Source organism: Rhipicephalus microplus, chromosome 7 (genome assembly GCF_043290135.1).
Source record: "Rhipicephalus microplus isolate Deutch F79 chromosome 7, USDA_Rmic, whole genome shotgun sequence".
NCBI lineage: Eukaryota > Metazoa > Arthropoda > Arachnida > Ixodida > Ixodidae > Rhipicephalus > Rhipicephalus microplus.
Genome location: NC_134706.1, coordinates 89316258 through 89332058, shown reverse-complemented (window position 1 = coordinate 89332058; position 15801 = coordinate 89316258). Strand labels below are relative to the sequence as shown.

At 43.3% G+C, this 15801-nt stretch overlaps 1 protein-coding gene across 6 annotated transcripts in view; it reads right to left on the bottom strand.

The window, feature by feature from the left end:
- Positions 1–15801, bottom strand: part of LOC119185020 (uncharacterized) — an 89972-nt gene that overhangs the window by 67714 nt on the left and 6457 nt on the right. For all 6 annotated transcript variants that reach the window (XM_075869459.1, XM_075869460.1, XM_075869458.1 and 3 more), the window contains 2 exons: positions 9960–10040; positions 1188–1395 (listed from right to left, as the gene is read on the bottom strand). In XM_075869459.1, coding sequence (XP_075725574.1) covers positions 1188–1395; positions 9960–10040 — 289 coding nt within the window. The remainder of the gene's footprint in view (positions 1–1187; positions 1396–9959; positions 10041–15801) is intronic.

The window sequence follows — 15801 nt, the reverse complement described above, 5'->3', positions numbered from 1 at the left end:
TGGCATGTGTGAGCAGTTTGGACTATTATATCCCATTTTTATGAAATACATAAAGTTACAAACAGCCCCCAAGCCAGGAAGCCACTTTAGCCGAACAGTGGCCACTATTAAAGGAAGAGAGAAAATTCTTGCATTAATGTGCCTTAGCTGCTTTGAAAAATTCTGAAAGTTTCATTGAAAAATGTAATTACTTTTTGAAAACAGCATGTTTTGCTTTTCTCATGAGCAAAGAAAGACAAATACAATTTCAGAAATGTCTGCAGCACTTTCCAGTATTGTCCGGTGATCCCGACAGTGATTTCTGTGATTTAGGCTGCATGAAGAGTTCGTAAACTCAGTAGAACTGTGTTGAATCGTCAGAATAATGTCCATTGCGAAGGGGTTGGCTTGCTGATGCTCAGCAACAAAAACTTTAAGATCAAAGCAAAATATTTTATACGTGTTGTTTAACGCTGGGGTGTGAAGAGCTTTAATAGTAAATACCAAAGAAAAGAAAAAAGAAGTTCCCCTTAGGATGTCATAAAAACATTCCAGGGGCCCTGTGACATTTTCGCAACTACCTTCTTAAGCACTGAAATGCTTGTAGTCATGAATGACAAGAGCAACACAAGAAGAATGATGAAAATGAGTGCATGAAAACTGAAACTATAAGTCTTCGAAGTTGAAAAATCGAGCAGACGACAAGAAGCACTCCCTTTTGCCTTTACATCAGTGGCAAGTTCTAATCCTCGCGCACCTCTGACAGATACGTAACATAAATCTCACTTCAAGGTAGCTTTCACATACTACCTTGCCAAGTCCTTTTTTCAGGGCATTTTTATTATTATGAACCACACGCGCCATCTAGCAGATGCTCCAATGGTTTGTTGTGTAGTGCACTTAGACCTTGACAAATTGACAGACTCAGTGCAAGCTCTTGAGACTAAGTGTTGACATGCATGTTGTATGAGATAAGAATGTGCCCTTGCCCTGGCCAATGATTGCCGGTCTTGGGTGTGGGCCTGGGACCGGCCCACAGCCTGAACAACTGGCCAGACCAGTCTAAAACAAGGCAGGTGGCAACACTATTAAGTTTCTCAGGAAACTCACTTAGGTGACTTGATTTACTGTAATCAGCTCAGGTGACCCTCTGGACACTGCCAATTAATACAGAGTCATTCCCTACCAAAAGCGTGGCTACCACTCACCTCAATGCAGATTGGAGATCCAACCATGCTGTCTGGCTCACTATGTTCAGATTGTGAGCTGTTCCGCTGCATCTCTTGCATGGAACTACTTGGGACTGTCTTCGAGCATGAAGGTGGTTGTACATCAGCCTTGAGTACCTCTAGCTCTAGCTCACAGTCAGACAAGTTTTCGAGCTCCCGGTCAATGGTATCTCCAGGCACATCCTCACTGACAATAAGAAGGCAACAGTAATCAAGCAGGGCACAGTGGCAGCCTTGATGTAATAAAGGTTTACGTAACTTATATCACAAATATTTGAGGTAGTAAAGTTTAAGTTAAGCGGTAGCGTGAATGCAGGACCAAAGGAGTTGCCATGCCACAAGTGTTAGTTGAAAAAGCAAGTTTTAGTATAGAGACATGGCTTTCCCATGCCCAAGTTGTGACTGCGGCATCTTCGAGCAAGGGTTGAATAAGTTCAGAAAAAGTACAAAAACGAAAAAGAAACAAAATGCTTTCCCGTCAACCCGCATGCAACAACATTCGGACCCCCCGAACAAGCTCCCAAATTCGTACACTAGACTGTAACGATCACACTTTTTAAATATTACAGTGCCGCACAGACTCTCCAGTTCAAAAAACAATTACTGCACCTAACCAATCCCCCTCATATGCACAGAGACACAAACATATCCACGCCCAGGTAACACACAAACTTTTCACGTGAACAAGCGAGAGTCGGCAGCAAATACAGTGCTTACGTACGTTTTGGGTGTCACTACACTATAATTTTATTAGACTTCGAAGGATGAAAAAGTGCCTTGATCAACTTAAACAACTTCCTGATAATTAGAGCACATTGGCAAATTCATTTTCAACTGTATGTAGAAGTGTTCAGGCCAACGCATCACAACTTAACATGATCTAGTCCCTAGCTAGAACTTTCATATTACACAATCTGTAACCTGCCTTATGTATTGACGTTTACAAAAAACACCAAATTGAAAATTAAAATGCACTAACTTTCAAGTATAATGATACCAACAATTATAAAATGAAGAAAGGTCCACAGAACATTCCCTGAACCCAAAACTCTGTCCCATACTTTGCAATATATAATTAACAAGTGTTCCAGTACACGTCTAAATTTAAATTAAGCTTTCTTATAATTGGTTTCCTAGTGCATGGTTGCCTTGCATCAATTGTAGTATATGATGGTGAAATTCATCACCATTTTTTTTTTCCTTACCTCGGCGCACCTGTGGGTGAAAGCAGAAGTGTAAAATCCTATCATTATCAACATTCAGTGGTATATTTTCCTTCCATGCGACTCATTTACCAAAAAACACACGTATTCGAAATAGGACTCCACAGGCTATGCCTCCGTCACAACGGCACCCACAAACTTCTTTCGGATAATGGGACACGAGACTTGCCAAAAAAGTTCAACCTCAAGCAGCATCACAAATCATTAAAAAGGTCCTAACAACATTCACAAGGAGCTAATTTGGGGCTGTTTGATTTTTGTAACATCGTTCAAGTTAATTGGGCCCTGCAACAACTTTTTGAGCATGGTCAAAAATGCTGCCGATTGGTAGTCAAGGCTACCGAGAACACGCGAGCCAAAAATTAGAGAGCAGCACGCGGCCTAGAATTCACAATAAATTCTCAAAGTCAGTGATAAATTGTTTTCTCTTCTCTTAACAAATGACGCTACAAGCTCAAAAATAACTCGCTGCAGCCATTGACTGATTTCAGCATAGCGCACTCGGTCGTTTCTAGGCTTGCCCTAGAAACTTCACCTTGTCTACACGTGCGCACGCGATCATACTGTAAAGCTGCGCATTCAAAGAAAAAAAAAGTGCTCAAGGTCACTAGGCGCATCTGACATATTTCCTTCCCCCGTGCCATCCTTCCCAGCTTGGCTTCCAGCGGTTTCATCAGGACAAGATAAGGGAAAATACAATTGCAGCGTGTGAGAAATCTTTGCAACTCCGCTTGTACCGGACAAATTCTGAAAAATCTTGCTGCAGTAAATTCGTGATGCAATAAGCTTCTTTAGTGAACACATTCCATTGCTACTTGAAAAAATGTTGCAGGGCTTTTTTTTCAAGTGGCTTATGCAGAAAATATTGTCATGCGGCAGGAATTCGCCGGAGCCACGAAGACAAGGAGGAAGAAGTGGTCATGAGGAGAGAGAAGTTGTGGGGCTGACCGTCCTGTCCTTTGCTTCCATCCGTCACACGAGCTAGTTTCCCAGCTCCACCAAAACTGTAATGATGCGGTGGGCTTATTTACAGCATGAAAAAGGTTAGAGATGCTTTGTGCAGAGCAAAAGACAGGACGTTCAGCCCCACAACTTCCCACTCCTCATGACCACTTCTTCCTCCTTGTCTTCGTGGCTCCGGCGAATTCCTGTCGCGTGACAATATCATGAAATACATCTGATGCACAGAAAAAAAATCTAAAATTTTTGAAAGTAAAAATGCATTAGTTCAACATAGCCACACTGACAGCCATGCTGGCCACCTCGTGGCTCATGTTAATTTCTGCAGCTATAGAAAGAGGCAGTTAAGACACTGCTCTGTTACAATTTATCACTTATTGTTCTTGCAACATAAAAAGACAAACAAGCAAGCAGCAACAACACACATGGACAAATTCAAGATTGTGACACGCGAGGCATGGTGAAGAACAAGGGCATTGATGTGGAAGTATGTGCACTCTGGCCATGCACATTATCAATGATTAATGAAACTGAAACACCTTGAATATAAAATGTATCACTCTTTTCACAGGGTAATTTCGCATTTTGTTTTTATTTTTTCCCTTTCTTTAAATGTAATCACAGATTACTCGGGATGAGAGTATTTCATTCTGCTGCTGAGGGCTGGGCAGTATCGAAGATACATGTATCTCAGATACTATATCAGATACTCTTTGGGCATTTTGTATCTGTATTGCGATACATCTCGCAAGACAAGTACCTGTATCTATATTTCCAATATATTCAATATTGTATTGTGTACCTTAAGATAGAAGATACTGCAATCGCAACACTATTGTGAGAGACAATAATCACTAAGTGAACTCCACTTTTAGCCGTCCCCAAAGAAAGCTGGCTTCATTGGCAAAAGATGGTGGCGCGCTGTTCATATTAGGATGAAGTAGGGCTTGTCCAGAGGGTCCGCGATGGTGCCATAAGGCTCAGCCAGATAGTACCGACGTGGATGCAGCTCGCCTCGGTCTGAAAAGATCGGGCTTCAGGACTTCTAGCGAAGGTTCGTCAATGAATGAACAAGCTCCACTTCTGAAGCTGGTACTGACACCACTAAGTCACCTGAATAACTAAAATTATGGGCAGTGAGATTTTGTCTTTCTGTCAGAGTCTACCATTGAGGCCAGGTTATGAGATGTGCGCGTCCCTTTTGGTGGGGCAGAGCAACACGACGGCACTCGCGCAGTCTCGACAGAATCAAATGCATAAACGTAGACGTTTGTGCGCTTGCCCATGTGCATTTTGTTTTCTCTATATTTTTTCCCCTTTTTATTTTTGTCAGTTCCATCACAGTAACCCTTAGCCACTTTCGAGAGCTGCCTACTACAATGGGTATGGCAATATACGCACAGATTTGATGGCACTCTTCTGCATTGTACTTCGTTAGAAAATCTGAAGCATGGGGCTGCTTTGCATCTCACGACTTTCACACATCACATCAGTGATTTGAAGGATATTGTGAACTAAGTTTGAATTACACAGAATTGAGTCATGCGCACAATTCTAGCTATGGCAATGCCAGTATTGATACTACATCTAACAGAACAAGTGTTTGCTTATCTAGTGATATCTTAGCGCACCATAGCACTTTGTTGCTATTTCTACAGAAAGAGCTCTCGAAATCATTATTTGCTTGTTAGCACAAGTGCTTCATCAGCTGTCCTTCTCTTGCTTCCAATAAATTACCTAGGGCTCTGAACTTTTTTTTTCTTTTTCTGTATGATTACAGCAATGTGCCTTTTCTGAAGTGCAGCCAAAATAAACAATGTTTTTTTTCTTACTTTTATTTGTATGCTTTATTTCTGCTACTATTTATGCATTTACATTCACTTGAGTTTACCCTTTCTGCCAAGACAATTTGGATAACGATTAGGTGATTATGTGGGTGTGCATTGAGCATACAGCATCAAACATCCAGCTAACTGCCAGGTAAAATGACAAAATAGGGTTTGCAATACAATAATAGAAATAATTAGGAGCCACTTTAAAAATCTTAAGAAGGGTATTCAAAAAATATTGTTACAGTCGAACTCCGCTACAACGAAATTTCCGCTACAACGAAAAATTCATGATTCCCCGTCAGCAGTCCATAGGAGACAACGCATAAATATTGTCGCCACAACAAACACTTTTTCATCTATTGTCCCACTTCAACGAAATTTCACAATGCGATTCCAGGCTCAGACACTTATTGCTATGCAGTAAACGCAATCTTTAACATTTCTATGCATTTTTAGAGCCTGAAAATGCGTCAACGAAGTCTAAAACACGCATTGACGCCACCAGAAACCGCCGCTGATTAGCAAGTACGGGCGCCGCCATTGCTCGATAGCAATGGCAATGAGACTGCCGTGCTTTTGTTTTGCCACTGGCTTACTTTTGAGCCGCAGATGATCTGAAGCTGAAGCTCAGTCGCTCAGTTCATGGTTTTCTTCTCGCAGCTGCTGGGTGCAACCGCGGCACGATGCCTTTACCGATTCTGATGCTTATTATGTTCGCGCTTGGCCAGAGTGGTAACTAATCAGAGCGGCTGTTCGTCCGCATTATCAACAAAATCAGCTAGCCAAGAGTGATGTACGATAAGAATGGCATAGAATAATGCAAAAGTCGCCGCTCCACGATACCCTGCCTCCATCTCGGCGTTGTCGGATACTTTTGATGGTGGACAGCTGCTGGTGTTAACGTGTTAATGCAACAGTTTGGTTCGTTCACGAAAGCAGTGTTAGGCGTTGTTTTAGTGTGCTTTTCACTATGGCCTCGCTATGCTTGGGAGAGAATCACGTCGTGACGCTGCTGGGAAAGAATAAAAAGCAGCGGACATTTTTTTAAATTTTGAGAATGAACGTTCTTTCGTTTTGCTAGCTCAGATCAGCTATATTTTTTTCGATTTCACTACAATTAAATTTTCTCTTCAACAAATTTTCTCTGCGCCCCGTCAGTTTCGTTGTAGCGGGGTTTGACTGTATACCAAACGGTCCCTTTTGCCCATTGAGCGTTACAATAAGCCAGTCAAGGTATTTTTTTCCATAGACACAGAATTTTTTTATTGTCTAATCTCAACAGGTCACTTGACGATACTTCACACTTAATTGTCATAGCTATTAGGAGTGCCACCATATCGTGTTCCTATACTAATTGTCCATAAATGTTCGATACGGAACAGCTTGTCTTTTCTTAATTAAAATTGTTTTTCTTTTTAGGAATTGGTTTCTTTAGGGTCGAATCTCCTTAGGGCTTCATGAGGTCCATCCGGTTTCGATCCGTCAGGGAGCCCTCCACAGTTGCACAAATGCAATACATAGTGTACACAAGTTTTCAAAAAAAAAAAAAAAAAAAAAAGGTCAGAACACCTTGAAAATACCACCATCTTACCACCCATCAGTCAAGGCACGTGATGGAGCAAAAGGTTAACAATAACATAAAAGGTCTTTAACCAGAACAAAATAGAAGGCCACGAATCACAATCTGACTGATGCGCATTGCTTCGCCCTATCATCAGTTTTCGCTTCATAGATTTGCCTTAATTTTTTCAATTACTAACTACCAGCTAATCAAAGCTTTAGGCAACGATAGCATCAACAGTGGCACTGCCCTGCGACTATTTGTGCACCTATACTGACACACGCTGTTACTTTTTATTTTTGTGCGATTGGGTTTAAGTCACAAAAACCGATATCACCACTCAGCGCAAGCAACGTAACAATGTTTCGGAATATACAAGATTGTCTCAGAGTGTTGTTGAAATTATTCACTGATCTTGTTTCGGCAGCCACCTTTTGATGGAGGTGAAGTGCTACAGGTGAATGTACTCAGATTCAATTGCACGTTAAAAAACAGCAGATGGTCAGACATTTATGGCGCCCTCCATTGCAGTGTCCCTCATAATAATATTGTGGTTTAGAAATGTTAAACTTCAACAATTATTATTAAAATTACGCATAGTACGTGAGCACCCTAATTCGTTTGGCAACTTACACAAACATGAGCAATTATGGTGGAAAGTGCGATCACTTATCTATACAACAAGACGCGTCCTGGCGATGATCAGATTACCGAAGGCCAACTAGACTTATTGCCGTTGTTAGAGTACAGCACGTTTTGCTTTTACTTTCAGTTACTTAGTTTTCTGAGCACAAGTAGGCCTAATAAATGGTTTTGTTTCTAGCAGAGTGACTGCTACTTTCTTTATAGTCATCATTACATGATAATACAATAGGTCTGAGGCAGTCCTAGGGTGCACATGCTGTGATTGAAGAGAAATTGACTGCACGTTAGATAGCATATAGATAACTAACTGTTTACACCAGCAGATAAGAATAATATAAAAGTTTGATGCAGTTCGATGTGCTCTATATATACAAAATACCTTGTGGCTACTGTACACTGGCGATTGGTATTGCATAAACAATCTTTTATGCACAATGTAAAACTGCACATTGTTATTTGCACTATTGGTATTGCATAAACAATCTTTTATGCACAATGTAAAACTGCACATTGTTATTTGCACTATCTTCTTTGTTATATTAATGACATTACAAATGACCTTAGCAGCAAAATTACTGTTTGTCTATTTGAGGAGGATTGCCTAATATATTCTAAAATATCATGTCATTATGATCAGAGCTAGCTTCAGCACTACAATCAATTACTAATTGGTGCACATGATGAAAAATAAAATAAACCACGAGCAAACAGTATATGCACACATAACTAGGAAAACAAAAAATGGGTTAGTTTTAAATATGCTCGATGGTAAGCCATTAAGACAGATGAGGCACCTTAAGTATTTAGGCATTACAATATCTGATGATTATCTTGGAAAAAGCATATTACTAATTTATGTAATACCGTAGAGATAAAGCTTTGGACACTATGGCATAAGGTAAAATTTGCCGAGATGTTAAACAAACTGCATACATAACTTTGATACGACCCGCACTTGAATACGGAAGTATAATATTGGATCCGTGTAGAAAGAAGGAAATAAAGAAAATTAAAAATATTTGAAGACAGGAAGCAAGATTTATTATTTTGAAATATAGGTACACAGAATCAGTGACCAAAATGCTCACTCAACTAAACTTGCCTGAGCTTTCAATGCGGCGAAAAGTGGCGAGATTAAAATTCCTTCACATAATAAAACACGGTTGCTTTAACTTTAGCCCTATGAGATACATGCAAAACAGAATGCCGCGTCTTTCCCGGTGTGTCAGATCGAGTCATCAGGATCAACTTGTGGCCATAGCCGGAAAGGTTGACACCTTTAAATACTCCTTCTTCACGAAAATGATTGAAGAGTAGGACATGCTACCGCATAATATGTATAACTAAAACGAACTCTTCAGAGGAATTTTTAAAATGTGGTACCGGCCTATTACTCTTCCACGTAACCACATATAACTGTCATTACCTTCCTTTTTTTTTTTTCAGTGATAAGCGGCTTGTATGCTTTGACATTATTTTAAATAAGTATATGTAACTATAAAAAAATTCCCGATTTTGATAATTATAATTTTGAAGCATATGAAACCGAGCATGTTGAGTATAGTGTCTACAATTGTGTTCCTATCCGCTTAAGGTTGCTCACTACTGCATAAAACTTAAATACTTTTGTGTGTTGGTAATATTTGCTTTTTGTTTGCATTACAATTTGTATGGTCTACAGGGTCTAGTTTTGTTTAAAGCTGCCAGATGCATTGTCTGTCCTGATCTCACTGTGTAGGGCTTGTGTCTTTGAACGATGTGTGGAGTGTATTTCAGTACTCCACCCTGTATCGGCCTTTTGGCTGTAGTATCGACGAATAAGTACATAAATAAATAAATTGTGTGAATGCTTCTTATTGAAGCTTGTGAGATTAGACCGCAACCTGCCAGATGGTCGGCAGGCTCAGCCGCTACTCTCATCAATTATAAAAACGACAAGCAAGAACGCAAAGCAAGTCAGCGATGTGTTTAAAGAACTGTCCTATTAAGCAGCTAAAACAAACCCTAATGCATTCTTTCGGAAGTAAACTAACGTACTTTGACCAAGGAGGACAAAGCTTTTCGAACACCAACAGACATTTCATCAAAATGAAATGAAACTGATCACATTTAAAAAATTTTTAAGCAGACCAAAAGCTCAGTACTACATTATGGGGCTCTTTAACAAAATTTTGAATGTATGAAGGTATCTTAAGATACAATTGTTGCAGTAGTATCTTGCATCTGTTTCGCTAACACTTTTTGCCTGTTTATCTTGTATATTATCACAAAACAATTTCAAAGTATCTCTGCCCAGCCCTGTCGCCACGAATAGTGTTGCTGAAATCTTTTTGTGAAAAGCTCCGTTTTACTTCCGTAAGGTAAGGGAGATCATGTTACATGTAGCATTTCTTCCATGAGGCACCAACAAAGAAGTTAAAAGGAGTTTTTGCTCATATTACAGGGTTAAAGCTGCCCGCAAGTGTAGTTTCTAGTATTTCTAACAATACATTCAAATGACAATGTGGATATGCTAGCAAGAGCTACTCACGCCTCGATGTCCTGCAGCAGCTTCACCAGATCGTCATCCACTGATCCAGACAATATAAGCTGAATGTCTTCTTGAAGTTGCCTGGAAACAAAGTATTATTTCAACTAGATCGCACATTTATTTCATAATTCATAGTGCCATGTTAAGAAAAGGCAAGCACTACTACATATTACTGCTTGTATATTAATGCACCAAATAACAAAGACATAAGAGAAGTTCGTACCCCAAATCAGAATAGGCAGTTGACACATGCTCTCAAAACCCCCTAAAAATTATCATTGATATGAGATTGCATGACAGCATGAAATAGATGCAAAAGACCACTCTTCTGTTATGGTTCTCTAGCCTCTATGAAGATTTTAATAAACTGAGAGTTCCAGCATAAAAAATCTATCATGTCAGCTAAAACCACTATCTTGGAGGGGTCTGGATTAATTTGAGCCTCTTAAAATCCCATACCAATAACCACTTAAAATGCCCATAAATCAATCTGCCCGACGCTTCTTAGAGTACACGCTTGTTAAAATGTAGGATTCATTGGACAATAAAATTTAAAAAAAGAAGAGGTCTGTGGTGCGGCCTCTCTGGCGACCACCTGCCGGTGACCAGAGCAGGATTGGCCACCCTGGTGCCATACTAGGCCGCTACCCCCCTTATGAGAGTACCAATTAGTCTGTGGCCCTCAGGCCCCAGCAGCTGCGAAGCAACTGTCCAAGGTGGAGGTCAGACCTGCAACGCAGCTGAGCGTGCCAAGAATCTCTGGGTTCGAATAGGCCGCCGTTGGAATCTGTACTTGGCTATGTTCAACGCTCGAACACTATCTAGTGAGGCTAGTCTAGCTGTGCAATTCGAGAAATTAGAGGGTGTAAAATGGAATCTAATAGGGCTCAGCAAACTTAGGAGGACAAGTGAGGCTCATACAGTACTGAAGAAAACGGACGCGTCCAACGCTACCATAGAATAGTTGAAAGAAAAAAACTAGGGGTGGGGTTTACAGGGGCGAGACTGAATTGGCAGCAGTTTCTGGGGCACAGAATTTCAATTTTGGAGCAGAAGAATCTTGCTTGAGTGCAGTTAGCAACAATTAATGTGTCATCCTGCGAGCTTGAAAATAAGAAACAATTAAAAAGAAAAATGCATCACAGTCAAAAATAAATTAAAACAATGTCATTACACAAGAATCTTAATTACCTAACAGTGGTACCTCGCTTAAAGAAAAGCCCGACGTGATAGCGTCAAGAGCTTTTAACAGGCAACAAAAGCGCGCTGCACCGCCGTTGGTGGCCACTCGTGCAGAACCACCTTCAATATTACAGCGCTGGATCCAAGAAACCTCACCGCACCGACAATCTCCTAATGTGCATGCATATGGCACTAAGCGATAAGCGAACGCCTCTCCGCTCCAGCAACTACGCGTTTATTATCACGGCACACGGTGACCATTTTTTTCTTATCGTAGGTCATCGCCGTCGATCTACAACTCCCGATAATACATGGACTTGCGATTGCCGCTCCGCGACTGGCGTAAAGCGCTCGCTAAGCATAGATAAGAAATGCCTGTCCAATCAAACGAACCGCCGAACGTACTTTATAGCATAAGAGGGAAAGAAAGAAAAACGAAGTCACACTGATGCCCACCGAAACGCCAAACGAGCTAAGCTTAATAGCATAGCCCAGAACCGGCACGCATGCAGTGACACCTCTTAAAAAGCACACGTTTGAGAGTTTAGAATACAAAATGGAGCAGTGGAAAATCACGAAAATTGTACCACGTCATCTCAGACGCGTCGTGAATCACGAATAAAGCGACGAGGTATCCGTTCACATCTCTGAAATAATTTGAACGCACTTCCTGCCAAGACAGCTCCGAAAATAACCAAGTGTTGTTCTCTACCTGCAGACACCGATGCGCGGAGTTCAATTGCTATGGCTTTTTTTAAATGCGAAATGCAATGAGAACTTACTTGTCGAAACAAGTTAGTAACCGGCGTAAACCAGGGATGACCTGCACGTGTTGCGTCGTTTGTGGAACCAACCCTTGCGCATGCACCAGAGCATCCACAAGACGTGTCGCGTGCAGAGAAATGGCACCACATTCACAGTTCCTCCCTCACGGAAAACGCACACGCATAGGTGGCGCTGTCACATAGAAAGGAGACGCGGCGCCAAAGCGCTTTGTCCCAGAGTCATAGCCAACTCATCAACATCTGTACATTTGTCTTGGCACTTCCTCCCCCTCCGCCAGGGTCGTGTGAGGGGGACGTTTTGTTTCGGGCAGACGGCCATGCCCTGGCAAGGGGGCCACCGCTCGGCGCCAAATTGACGCGGCTTGCCTTCCGGCGTACAAGCCAGAGAGACCCGATAAAGGGACTACCCTTCGGCGAAGCAACTTCGGTCGCGATGCACAAAGTAAACGTACCCTGGCAAGATGGGCTGGCTATTGCAGCGCGTGGGTTGCACTGCGGTCATGGCATGTCTCCTAAACGCTAGGACCCAGCGAGACTCGACACAGGGGCTACACTTCGGCGCGGTAACCCCCGCAACGCACGCAAAGCGGACGTACCTAAACACTCGGCAGCAGGACTGCCCTTGGGCGCGGTAACTTCAGTCATTACAACCCAAGTGCCCGTGCCCTCATACTGTCGCTCGGCAGAGAGCCTACGACGACGTGCCCTCAGGACGGATGGGCTAGCGCTAGGCGCGAGGCGCTTTCCGGTCACGGCCCGTCTCCTCACCACTAGAGCGCAGTGAGACACAATTCGTCCCGTGGGGTTTACGGGACTACTATTTGGTGCAGAGGTCAATGTTGCTGCACGCAAACCAAACAAACCCCTAGAAACCAGCACGGCAGAAAGCCGGCTTAGACCTTCGCGAAGAAAGGAACCACCCTCCGCCTCGGCGAGTAGAGTCGCCGGGAACGGAGGAGGGACCAACACGGACCTTGCGGGTAAAACCCGACAAGGCGACAGGATCACCTTAGCGCATGCAAAGCTCGGGTGAGCAACCATACAAGCTAAACTCGGGGACGCCCGGCTCACTAGGCCTAGTCGTGGGAACTTAGAGAATGCCATCATTAAAAATTGATGGTTATCTGCCCTCCTGACTCACTAAAAATCACCGCCGGACGGTGCCACATCTCATAAAACTTTTGTGCACCTAGGCGCTGTCACTCTCGGTGGAGAACGAACCAGACCTCCTTCGGTACTTTTGCGAGCACTTCGTGAAGCCCGGGTCGCTTCCCATCAAAAACGGCCCAACACCGTGCCACCCATACTTGGTAGGAGCACTCAACAAGCAGAAGCCCGTACTGCTTAGCGGCTTGCCCCGACAGTGGATGCAGAAAACTAACGGTGTTGAAACGAACACTGGGGTGGCCAAACAAGCTAGCTATCCTTCGATGGAGGGCAGCTGGTAGTGCGCACTGGGAGAACACATGAGCCAGGTCCTCCATAGTGCCACAAAAGGGGTTCGTTCCTCGTTGAGGAATTCTTATGAAGGGCCTGAACTTTAGGGGCAGGCACCCTCTGACCAGGCAATATATAAATGTAGCACGCTTGGCGTCCAGAAAACTGGCAGTAATGAATTGCCAGTTAAGACTATGGTGGGACAGGTCAAATGCGACACAGTTTGAAGGTAATTCTGGGGTAAGTCTATCAACTAACTCGTGGAGTTCGATCAAAACTAAATCTATATCGGAGTCGACTTATTGGAGACGGGCCAATGTAGAAGCAGCCCCTGCATAGAAGGCAGAAGGCGTTCTTGCCCAAGCACCGAATTCGAAAATGCCCCAGGTGAGAACAGCCTCAGCTGCATGCTCAGAAAATATGACGCAAACCTTCTAGTAAGGAGCATATCTGAAGCGAGAGCTACCCACGTCCATCAAACGTGCAATGCCTTGGTCACAATGCTAAGGTCAGGAATACCTAGTCCTCCTTCGTCCCTACGCAACTTCAGCATGGGCGCGACACAAACAGAAAGGCCCGACTCCGAAAAAAACCGAAACGTTTATTTTCCAGGAGAGCCTTGGTATGAGGTTTAACTGGCATAACCGAACCTACGTAGATATGAAAACTGAACAGAAGTGATTGAATTATCGTGGCCTTAGCTCTTAGCTCTAATTGGACAAGACAAGGCACCGAGCTTCCAGATCCTGTCGGTCACCTTTTGCCTTGCTAACCACCAGTTTTCGATAGTCCGGCCATTCGGTTCGAAATGGAAAGCCAATATATGTACGCGTTCTTTTATGGGGAGGTAATGCACAGGACGTTGAGGGAAGGAGCGCAGTTCAGATACATGACTGCGCTCTTCGACTTATTTATCCTGGTACCACTCGCCGAGCAGTACACCTCCATAACATCCAAGACGGTGCAAAGAGTTGCCTCTTCCGGGACAACAATAGAGAGGTCATCTGCATAGCCAACATTGCCCATTGCCACCAGGGGGGGGACCTGGCAAAAGGCAAAATCTACCGATGCTGGTGTGTTTAGAAAGCCCCCGCAAAAGCGGCTCGAATGCGAGCACGTAGAGAGCGGGCGAAAGTGGGTCGCCCTGTCCGACTCCACGGCACATACCGAAAGACTCCGAGACGCGTAGGTGACCGCACACGCCTAGGTGACCGCATGCAACAGCATTGACATCAAACAAGCAGTGACCGGAGGAACGCGCTATGCACAGCAAAGGACCCGAGAGTCACCCCGTTATGCTCACTACTCGACTCTGTGGTTTTCACAAGGCGACAGTGGCACCAGAACCGAAGGCGTTTGACTCAGTTAAGACATCAGCAGTTATGCAGGCACTATGGAATCAGCCCATTGAAAAACCATACTAAACACACTGGAAGACATCTACAGTGGATCCACAGTCACCATAGTTCTCCCCCAAAAAAGCGACAAAATCCCAATAAAGCGGTGTATAAGGCAGGAAGACACGATGCTATTTTCAATGCTGTTCACAGCATATTTAAAGGAGGTTTTCAGGGCCCTAGACTGGGAACAGTTAGGGATAAAAGTTAATGAAGAGTATCTTAGTAACCTGCGATTCACTGATGACACTGCCTTGATGAGGAACTCAGGGGACGAATTACAGCTCATTATTACTGAAATGAAAAGGGAAAGCAGAAGAGTAGGTCTGAAAATTAATATACACAAAACTAAAGTAATTTGCAACAATCTCGGCAGAAAAAAACACTTTGTAGTACGAGGAGAGGCGCTGGAAGTTGTGAAGGAATATGTCCACTAAGGACAGGAAGTAACCGCGGAGCCATCAGAGTGAAATAACTAGGAGAATAAGAACGGGGTGGATCGAATTCGGCAAGCATTCTCAAATCATGAATGGTAATCTGCCACAAACCCTCAAGAACAAGGTATATAACAGCTGCATCGTGCCAGTACTTGCCTACAAAGCAGGAACCTAGAGGCTTACAAAGACAACACTGGTAACGAACGACGCTCACTGCATCATCCTCAATTTAAGCTGAACGCTCTTACAAAGAGGGTTCAGCTTAAATTGAGGACGACGCAGTGAGCGATACAAAGGAAAATAATAGGTGTAACCTTAAGAGACAACAAGAGAGCAGAGTGGGTCAGAGAACAAACTGGGGTTAAGGATATCATAGCTGAAATCAAGAAGAAGAAATGGACATGGGCAGGGCATGTAGCGCGTAGACAGGATAACCGCTGGTCATTAAGGGTAACTGACTGGATTCCCAGAGAAGGGAAGCGGGTTAGGGGGAGACAGAAGGTTAGGTGGGCAGATGAGATTAAGAAGTTTGCGGGTATAAATTGGCAGCAGCAAGCACAGGACCGGGTTAACTGGCGGAACATGGGAGAGGCCTTTGTCCTGC